The 11,013-nt window shown below is 53.9% G+C and overlaps 1 protein-coding gene across 1 annotated transcript in view; it reads right to left on the bottom strand.

The window, feature by feature from the left end:
* LOC128278482 (uncharacterized) overlaps positions 1 to 11,013 on the bottom strand; it is a 29,643-nt gene that overhangs the window by 15,267 nt on the left and 3,363 nt on the right. The window contains exons 2-4 of the mRNA XM_053017217.1: positions 2,110 to 2,366; positions 871 to 2,038; positions 181 to 588 (exon numbers count right to left, since the gene is read on the bottom strand). Of these exons, the coding sequence (XP_052873177.1) occupies positions 181 to 588; positions 871 to 2,038; positions 2,110 to 2,366 (1,833 nt within the window). The remainder of the gene's footprint in view (positions 1 to 180; positions 589 to 870; positions 2,039 to 2,109; positions 2,367 to 11,013) is intronic.

Raw genomic sequence — 11,013 nt, 5'->3', positions numbered from 1 at the left:
GCTGCCGGTGGTGGTGGTGGTGGTGCGAAGATGATTGTCGCTCGAGGAGCGCGTGTAGCACTTGTCGGCGGCCGGTGCCCGACCCGTCGTCCGGTAAACCGGAGCCGAGTCCTTGCGATCAGTAATCGCCGCCGGTGGGCGGCGACGACGGCCCGCAGCCGCCCCCGACGCACCGCTCACGGCTCCGGTCTCGGTCGGTTCCGGTTCGCTGTCCGACACACCCGTCTCCTTGTCGGACTCCGAGTCGCAGTGAGCTGCCTGTCGCCGGACGCTGCTACCGGTAGTGGTGGTGGTGGTGGTGGTGGTGGTGGTACTACCTCGTGCGCGGCCCACCTGCTGCTTGACGGCGCCACCCCGCACCGACTCGATCTTGATCTTGGCCACCGTGATGTGGTGATTCCGGGGCACCGGCGCGGACGCAGCCGCCGCCACCGTCGCCGTCTGTCGCTTCACGTCAAAGTCGGACGAACTCTTGGTGCTGATGGGCCGCCGATCGAACTTCCCGTCGGACGATTGCTTCGTCAGCAGGCGCACGCCGGAAGACGCCTTCCCGGTGGTGGTAGTGGTGGTGCGCACCTGCGTCTCCACCTGCGTGGTGGCCTCCATCATCGGGACGATCGTGATTTCGGCGACGGAAACGTTACGCGCCACCGTGCCTGGGGTTGCCGGTGCCGGTGCATCCTTCGCTTTCGGTGCCGCCGCCGGCTCCACCGTTTCTACCGCGGCCTCCTTCGCCGCGGCCCGCCCTATGGTTTCGCTCTCGATCGAGCGAATTTCCTGCTCGAGCTGGCGTCGCTTCTCCGAGCGCTGCTCCGAGCGTGACTGCACCGCCGCCGCTGCCGTCGCCGCCGCTGCCGCCGTCGCAGTCACCGTCGTCGTCACGGTGTTGTCGTAGGTGCTGAAGATGCTACCGGTGGCCGGGTCGGGACCATTGGCGGCGGCGGCGGTGGCCGTTTCCGACATGCCAAGGATCTTTCGGCAGCGTTCCTCGTACGTTTCGCTGCGCACGAGCGGCGGTTTCGTGCCGCCCTGCCTTCGTCTGCGCCGTCGTCCCCGTGGACACCTTCCGGGGGCTAGCCGACCGATCCGCTCGGCCGCCGCCGCCGCCACTATCCCCGGTTGCATCAGTGTCGCAGCGTTGCGACTGTTTCCGCTCGGACGTGATCGTCGATCGCATGTAGTTGCCTCCGGAACCGGAACGGCGGGAGCCGGTGCCGGCGAGGTGCGACCCTTGCGACCCCCTTGCGGTGGTGAGGTGCCCTGGTCCACCCCGCCGGCGGCCGGCGATACCGAGCGTAGCGACCGGACGAACGTTTCGTGGGCCGCATCCACCTCCACCAGGATCTTCTCGGCCGAGGTGGCGACCCTGGCCTGGGTGCCGGGGGTTGTCATCGGTACCGCCGCCGAGTCACCCACCCCCGTCACTTCCAGCTCAGCTTCACCGGCAACCTTCTCGTACGTGCGCGTCGTCACCGTCGTCCCGTCGGCCAGCTGCTTCGTCTCGGTGATCATCCTCGTGGTCGCGTTCACCAGCTGCTCCTCGCGCTCCACCACCGTGCCACCCTCTTGCCCCGCCAGCCGGAATGCTTCCCGCACGCGCTCCGGGTCCTGCGAGAGCTGCACGGACCCGAGGCGGGCACTGCTGCCGTCGGTGTTGGTGGTGGTGCTGCTGCTGCTGGAGGACGACTGGTGGTGGTGGTGGGAGGTCTGGCTGGCTGTCACCAACCGGTGGCGGTGGCCGGCCCCATCTTCGCGGTCCTCCGACAGGAACGTGTCCGACTGGGCGACCGCACTGCGAACCGCGAGCCCGCTCTCGGGGTCCTCCTCGTACCGCTCGCTGTGCGCTTCCTCGTTCCGACCGGCGAACCGGGCCCGGCCGCCCCCGTCCAGCTCCTGCGTGCCCTCGGTGGTGGCGGAGCTGCGTACCGTGTGCGTCTTGCCGTCCTCGCTCACCTCCTCCGACGTCCGGATCTGCCAGCCGGATCTGCTTCCGTCCGCCGCCGCCGTCACCGTCGCCATCGCCGCTGGAGTGCCGAACCTAAAAAACACACACACAAGTGTGGCGTGAGCCTAGGTGCGCCTTTAAGGTGCCCCCCCTCGCCGTGTTACCTGGTCGGGCTCTCCGAGTCGCGGATCTCCTTCGTCTTGAAGCTCTCGAAGCTCTGGTCGACGAGCGAATTGCCGTGGCTGCCCACCGTCACCGCACCCGTCTTCTTCAGCCCGAACGTGGCGCTCGCATTATCCATCAGGAAGTACGGCGGGCTACTGTCGTTGCTGGCGTAAAAGTCCTTCAGCCGCTGCTCGCGCAGCTTGTACATGTACGCCCGGATCTCCTTCTTGCGCGAGAAGTCCTCCGCCTGTTGCCACTGCGCGAATCGGAAACAAAACGGATGCCGATTAGTACTCTCCCGAGCCGAGCCGAACTTCTCACGGTGGATAAAACTTGAATCTAACCCACAACCTGATCCTGAAATCGTTCTCCATCCGATCGATGATGTGATCACAACATTGCTGGAGAAGCGTTTTTTGCGTACTCAAAAATAGGTCGGCCGAATGAGCTATTGCCAAGCCAATCGTGGTAAACATTTGACCAATATTGTTCTCCATAAAAAATGTAATGAATTTACCTTTCACACAAAAGTTCAAGTGTAACTTCCAAAACTAATAAACCAATCCGCCTGAACTTACTCGGCTGAAAATGAAGCTTTAGATGGCTTCGAAGTTGCCATTTCGATTCCAACAGTTTATTACAGAGGAACGCTTGTCCAATTTGCAATTGTTAACCGACTTTTGAGAAATTCTATGTGGCCCAGGGGCAAAAACATACACACGGTAACTTACTGATGCTGTGAGTTACTGAAGGCTGTCAATTTGTTCATTCGAATGATAACGTCCTCAACGGATGCCTAGGATCTTGGTTTATATGAGTGTTTGGTAGGCATTTAAAAAAATCTAATTAATCATAAAGCAGAGCTCTGTTTCTATGTTATTTGTGAAACATGTTTATTTTTCCTGCCCTGTCTCACAACTGTCTTCGTCGTTGTGAATAAATCTGTCGGAAACTTATTTCTTCTCAGTGATGTAAATGGTCTCACTGATATAATGATTTTCTCACTGATATAAATGGTTCTAAAGAACCGCAGTATCGTTTGGAAACTATTTTGAATGATTGAATTGACAGCTTCTGCTACTCACAGCATCGTTTAGAAGCCGTGCTTTTTCTCCGGGGTTGACAGCATAGAAGCTGTCAAAAATAGCCGGCAAAATAGCTGTCAAAATAGCCGTCTCAATGCACAATAACCTTTCTAGCACGCGATACGGTCAATTTTGCTTTCGTCTTTAACAAATACTTGGAGTAAAAATGGCATCTTCTAATCCGTCTAATGCTTCATTATCATCGGAGTAAGTTGACTGTAGGAAATATGACGTTGACAAGAGTAAATATGTGTTATAGCGCATTTCTTTCTAGAACCACGTCTGAGTGCCTGTCGATTTCGTCGATGGATTTCGCCGAATATCTTAAACTACAAGAATATCCCATATCACTTGCTCAGGTAACCTTCTAATAATGAAATGTCTCATGCTTTCGTAACGAAACGGTGGTAACATGCTCCTCATCTTTTTTCAGAAGTGTCCGCTCGTGTGTGAAATCTGCACTAAAGTATTCTATGCGACAAAAAACCTGCGCCAGCACATGAAAATTCATAACAAGGACCAACATCCATGTCCTCATTGCGATGGCAAATTCGCACAGCAAAGCCAACTCATCGATCACATTCGGAAGCATACTGGCGAGAAGCCGTTCGTGTGTAATGTCTGCGGCAACGCGTTCCATGCGGCAAAAAACCTGGCCGTCCACATGAAAACTCATAACAAGGACAAGCAGTGTCCTCATTGCCCTGACAAATTCGCAGAGCGACACCAACTCAACGATCACATTCGTATTCACACCGGCGAAAGGCCGTTCAAGTGTAAAGTCTGCAGTAAAGCATTCCATGCGTCAACAATCTTACGCAACCACATGAAAATTCATAACAAGGACAAAAATCCATGTCCACATTGTCCTGGCAAATTTGCACGGCCATCCCAACTTGTGAATCATATTCGCACACACACCGGCGAAAAGCCGTTCATATGTGAAGTCTGCGACAAAGCGTTCCATACGGCACGCATCCTGTGCATCCACACAAACATTCATATCAAGGCCAAAATTAAAGCAAGCTTAAGAAACACATTCGGCGAATAGTAATTCCGGTACGAAGTTCGTGGGCAAGCGTATCATGCGAAAGTCTTTCTGCATAAACCGATGAATCGATTCACAACAAGGACAAGACTTGTCAGAACAACAGCATTCTGAAATTCACAAACAGCAACATCCTAAATTTAATAAGTTTATTTCATTATTTCAATTTGAAAGTCCTGGTAACAGAATACATGAAGGAACATGATGAACAATGAAACAGAAATGAATAAAATGCACTTGAAATAACGATCATCTACTAACTTATCTTGGTTTTCAGTTTTCGTAGGGCAACGATTAGATATTACTTCGTTTAATGTGTATCCTTTGGTGATTCTTTTAACTTTCTTAGTATACTTTACTGAACACTGAGATCTATATGTACAAAAATAGATGTTTTTCATCCGTCCGTTTGTACCTCATCGCGGATAATCGAGAAATGAGGATGAAATGAGGTGTGGCGACGCGCGCCGGGAACAGCTAGTATTTGTTATAAATACGGCCCGGTCCGTTCTTCTGAGATTAAAAACGGAAAGTGTATTGTTGTTGCAGGGAGACCTAAATACTGAGTAGCACAGTGTATTTCTTCAGAAAAAATCAAGCAAGAAAGAAAATGCAAGCGAAAGCTAGCGGTGGCGATTGCAAACCAGTTGCAATAATGGTGACATACAGTAGTTCAATCTAAAGGTAGGGCTTTAAAATGCCTTCTATAGATTTTCAAGCTTCCTACAACACCAATCGCATACATAAACCTATTCGCACACCCATAAGAGCTAAAACCGAATCGAAACACAATCGAGTGCAATCATTTGTGCGTGTGCAATTTTGGACTTCATTCTCCTTCAGTAGTTGGGTCGTTTTCGTTTACGTCCTACACCCTAGTCGGTCGTTTACGTTCTACACCCACCCGCCGCCGAGAACACATCTCGCTCGCCCGGGGCGACTTCCGACAGATGGTCCGAATGTCGCCTGCCCGGATTGACTCTTTTGCGATCCGGTCGCACCGAGAGATCGAGATCACCCCACTCATTTTGAGCCCAAATTTGGCATGTTTCTTGAGCTCCTCGAACCTCGGCCCCTGGGCCCGTATGGCGCGGTCTGGTCTGCATCTGCGCAACTGCTCGAGAGCCAACTTTGTAACACCAAACGCCAAATAAGGCAGAACACGGTGTCAATGATACCTACAGGCGGTACAGCATCGCGCAGCGCAATAAATGCCGTATCGAAGGCACCCAGGCCCAGGCCAACTGCGGGGTGCGTGGGGATGATCTCAGCCACGGCCCGAAGCCGGCTTTTCGCCGAGGTGCCCAAAAACAGACGTAGACCCCCGGCGGGAGGAGGTTTCACTTTTTGGCCCATTTTGGGAAGCCGACCAGCAGCAGCAGCAGCAGCAGCGGCTTCTGGGATCAGAATTTATTGCCTCAATGACAACGACCCCAGGAAGTGCGCAAAATATGGCGTCCAGCGCCCAAACGGGGCAGCCTGCCAGGGTATGGGTATGGGTGGGGTGGTTGTGAGATGTGGTAGCAGCTGGCCAGCAACACCAGGGGGGGTCTGGGATCTTGCGCTGGGTGCCGCCGCCGCGCACTCGGATGAAGCTATTCGGAGCGAGGTACTGCGCGCTTTCCTTTTCGCATATCTCTCCGCACGCTCCGTGGGTCGCACAGCTCTCTGACTGGCGCAGCGCAACTCTCGGATCGGATCGCTCGGATCGCGGTCCATACGGGCCGCGGTCGCGCGCGGACCAACGCGTATGCCCATAAACGGTGCGTCGACGGGCGAGCGACACAGTATTATTGGCGAGACACACAAGACCGTGACACATTCTCGGCAGCGGCAGCCAACAGCGCATTTGAAAACAACGCCTCCTCAAGAGGGCGCGCATCGTGGCGCATGTCCGTGGTTCGAGTGAGACAGAGAACCGCGCGGTTAATTGGTCGGTTGGCGAGAAGTAAAACAAATCCGGCAGGCAGGGCAGGGCAGGGCAGGGCAGGGCAGGGCAGGGCAGGGCAGGCACCGGCTAATGACAACCCACACGGGTTCGTTCGTGGGTGGGTGCGGGAGTAACAACTAAATTGCGGATCGATCGTTCCGTCACCGTGGCCGTCATGTTGTCATCGGCCATCACTGGACCGCTGGTGTCAGGAAGGAACAATACGGCCACATCGGGGCGTGGGCGCCCGCCGAAGTTGGCGAAGTGTGCGGAAGTCCAGCGCTGCGCCACGCTGTGGTCGATAGAGCTGGCGATTGGCCACCCGGGCAATCGGAGAAGGTCCTGAAGGTGGTTCTCAGAGGGTCAGTGTCTTGAAGCGACACCTGACCTTCGCTCCCCTTCCACGAGTAATACACAAGGTTGACGATCAGTCGACTATCCACAGCGACTGACAGTGTGTGGCAGAGCGACCTGGACCGCAAAAAAAAAGGTTCCTGACGAAGAATTGGCAGCAGTTGAGTACTGTTTCCAAACGCCTGAGTGCCTGAGTGGGTATGCTTAGAAAAATGTCTTACTAGATCTATGCGTTGCAAATCGGACTGTTTTTAACAAAAAATAAAAGATTATAACATTTTAATGCGATTTTCTATTTTAATTAAAGTATGTGCCATCACTAGCTATACATTTCCCCTATCTTTCTGCTAAATCATGGATTCCCAGTCGAAGGAATTCTTCGACTTTTTAAGTAAACTAATTAGTCATCCCATTTCGAGTTCATCGTAGAAAAACGAAGGGCTGCTCAGCCAATACGTGTCCCATCGATGAAAAAGAATGATATTCGGAAAGAACCAAGTCTGGTGAATAACGCGGGGAGGGATAGCAGCTCCCATCGAAGTGATTTGATAGTTTCCTGAAACTGTTTTGCTTTTTGGGACTTGGAAGCGCCTGGCCATGAGGGACTAGGCGTCTCCATTGAAAACCACTAGAATTGCGTTTTGGTCGATTTTCGATCGATGCATGGTTCAAATTGACCATTCGTTGTCAGTAGCGATCGGAATTAACGTTTCCATCAGGTTTTAGGAGCTTGTGAAACACCACACCTTTCTGTCCCATCAAAAAGTCCGTTTTTTGGAGTCCTTCGACGCTTTTTTTTGTTAAGTCAAAATCGCCATTTTGGAATTTTTTAAACCACTTAAAGCACTGCAATCTTCCAAACACAAGTCCCAACAAGCATTTGGTGCGATTCCGAAGCAGTTTTCTTCAAAAGGAGCAGAAAAATAATAATCCCCATACAACGTCATTTTCAGGCACAAAAGTTGACATTGTCTAACCCTTTCAACGGCCGTTCGCAAACTGATAAAAAAATTTTGCGACCTGGATTCATTTACCTGATGTCAAAACAAGGTAATGATGAATGAACCGCTAAACTGGGAAGTCCCAATCGACAGGTACAGCCATTTTATAAAAAGTCCGATTTGCAACGCATAGACCTAGTATTGGGAACGGGCTTAAAGAAAAGCATATTGAAAGAAGGAAACCCATTTGCAGAACAGACTGCTTGCATGGGCAAAACAGAAAAGGGATTCTTTTACCGATTAATCGTCACTGGTGGTGAAGCCTACACGTAAAAGGGCCCGGATTTAGGTCGAAGTTGAAGAAAATGCCGGATGGGAACTGTTAACCCCCCAGCTGTATTCACCAGATGGGGCGCTCTTTGCAGACTACTATTTGTTCCGTGTTCCGGCGATGAATAACGATCGCGCAGCACAGCACAGAGGTTCACTTCTGATGAGGGTATTCAAAACCTGGATCCGCCGATTGGATCCGGCTTCTGAAAGATTCTAGGAGTTTTACCGCCACGGAATTACCGGGAATTACCTGAAAGATGGGACCTGAGCTAATGGCGGACACTACTTTCCTGCCGTCATATGTTTTCCATTTTCCGGAAAATGGAAGCTCCGCCAAAAAGGAGAATGCGTGAACGGTGTGCCGAGCTTGCTACCGTTTTGAATGTGTTTTTAACGAATCCACAGACAGCCCTGAGTGGCCTGTCAGCCGGGGACTTTATGTAGGCGAGATGCGTTGCAGCCCTAGTAACGGCAACGGACTTTGAAGAAAACCTTTCTCCCGCGCTCTCGCCAGCTACTACGCCCGCCAGCCGCCCACCAGCATGTCTCTCTCTCGCTCGCTCTCTCTCTCTGTGCGCGGGAGGCTTAACCTCTGTTTGACGGCGTGCGGATCCGGATAAAATTCTCGGTTTAATTGCAGCTAAATTCGCTAGATCGCAGGCAGAGGTAGGCAGTTTCAAGTACACCCCTTCCGTTCGAACAAGTGTTTAGGTCGGCTCCGGATCGGATCGAAGCTCAACGCGATGGAGCGACTTTCGTAAAGGGAATCGTTTGACGTTTGCCTCTGTTGGCTCCGTCTAATTTCGGTGCACTCGGGCACTGCATTAGAACTGACCGGGTTGAAATGATGGTGGTGGTTTCGCAGAGGACAGGATGATCCCCGGGACAGACACCTCGGGGACCGCGGGGACCTGTCGCGGAACCGTGGAACCTTCTGCACCAAGATCCTGCGCCACATTCACGGCCACAGACAGAACCTTTTTATGGGTTTTCCCCGCAGGGGAAAGGCACAGCACAGTCTCCAGGGCAGCTGCAAGGTCCTGCAGCTGCTGCAAGGTAACCCCCCACATGCGCACACCGGGATAACGGGCTGCCCTTTCGTTGGGTGGCCGGGATGGGACTTTTTGTGCGCAGTCCCACAGACCAAAGTGCTCGCCGGCCGGCCGCTAAAGGGACAAGAAGGGTGCCGGTTTTGAGGAACCAACCGTTTTTTTGGTTTTCGTCTTTGGGTGGCCACGGCAGCACACCCGGCGGGTGACGACCACCGAGGCGGGATGCCGGGGTGCCAGTGCCAGTGGAGTTGGTTCACCTTTTGATGCTGCCGCCTTCGCCGCGCGTTGGATGTGGCTTGTGGACTTGTCGGACGGCGGGGCTGATGGTGGCGTTGCTAGAAGTGGCTAGGAGACGGGGCAGACGCAACGGAACACCCAGGAACACCTACATTAACACACACACACAAACACACGCGCGCGCGCGCATAAGAACCGTTCCGATGTGTAGGCACTTTTGGGGCTCCGGCAGTGGCAGCGGCAGGCTCTGTGCGCAGAAGGCTTCTTCTTCGGACGACCCCAATCTCTCTTTCTCTCTCTCTCTGTGCTTCTGTTCTGTTGTGTTTTTTATACTACACTCTTTCTTCTCTCAGATGCCGAACACCAGAACCCCAGAACCCCAGAACACTGGCGCGCGCGAGTTCTGTTCACTGTCTCACTTTCTCTCGCTCTCTCTCTCTCTCTCTCTCTTTCTTTCTGTTTGTCTCTCTGGCCCCTCTGGGGGGTTTGTCTTTCCCTGGAGCCTCTGGTGCAACGTTCTTCACTGGTGCTCGACTTGCGCTCGACTAAGGTTCTGGCAGCGAGCCGCACGCCTTTTCGACGCCTGACGGTGCGCGCACCCCGTTGATGCGGTGCTGGTGGTGGTGGTGGTGGTGGGCAGCAGCAGCCACAGCCGGGCGGCCGGGTCCGACCGCCGCCGACGTTGTCGGGCGGCCCACCGGCGACCCTGCCGCCGGTGGGCCGCGCCATACCACAAGGGGGTCGCATTTTTTTTGTCGCTTCTCACGTCCCGCTCTCGCTCGCTTCCGTTCGCCTTCGCCTCTCGCCTTCGCCTCTCGCCTTCGCCTCCGTCCATTTGCTGCGTGTGGTGCGCGCAGGAAGCCCGGAACTTGCGTAGGAAGCGGTTTGCGTGCCGCCGCCGCAGCAGCAACAACAACAACAACAACCGGTCCGTTGGCAGCGCATGCGTTAAGCCGGCCCCGGACCCCGGACCGGCGAGCGGGCGGGCGGGTGTTTGGGCGGGTGGACAGACTCGCACCCATACTCACGCCGGGCGTCGGCACACACCCATGCACACCAGGGCGCCGAGCCTCAGCCGATGCGCGATGCGCTTCCACACGCTTCCATTGCTTCGGACCTCTCTTTGGACCTCGCTCAGAACAAACAGAAACTGACTCAAAATTTTGAGAAGAAAAGGAAGGAAAAACGTCGCGCACCGTGACACCGAAGACACCGGTCCGGGTAGCCCGGGAGAAGGAAAACACGAGCGTTCCTGTGTCAATCCTGTGTCCAACGATTGAGTCGTCGTGAGGTCATCTAAACAGTCGAATAAAGCTCGATTCAAATTGTTTTCATATTAGCATTGGTTCATCGGTTCAAGAAGTCACCGTAACCACCTTCTCACCAAACCTCTGAGTGTTCGGTCACCGTGGTCGCTTGTCCGCCCCATATAGGGGCGAAATCTGTCACATAATTTGGCCTTCCTTCCTACACACTGACAAACTGACTGTCGGGGAAACCGTGCAGCTCATCGGACTGTGACTTCTGCATGTTTGAGCGAGAGAGAGAGTGAGAAAGAGAACCTCTAAATTTCGCATCGTGACAAGAATTTGCAGAACACAAAACCCGGGATACGGAATCCTTGGACGTAAAAGGTCAAACGGCCACCAAACGGAGTGCTTCTGTCGATCGATGCCGAGCCTTAGAAGGTCTGATGCCCGGTGATAAGGCATTGGAATGGCACATTTAACCGGCGCCCAAAATGCGGGGGGGGGGGATGGAATTGCACCATCCCAAAGGATAGCAGCTTCTGGCAGAATCTGGATATTCCAGCCGCACGCACGCACAAACAAGCCCCATGCTCTTCCTACCCATGAGTAGGAACAACGGGCTACGTATCTGCGCTCTAGTCGATAGAGTCTGGAGGGGTGGGGGGGGGGGGGG

This window comes from Anopheles cruzii, chromosome X (assembly GCF_943734635.1).
Source record: "Anopheles cruzii chromosome X, idAnoCruzAS_RS32_06, whole genome shotgun sequence".
NCBI lineage: Eukaryota > Metazoa > Arthropoda > Insecta > Diptera > Culicidae > Anopheles > Anopheles cruzii.
Note: the sequence above shows the minus strand (reverse complement) of the source record. Positions and strands in the feature narration are given on the sequence as shown.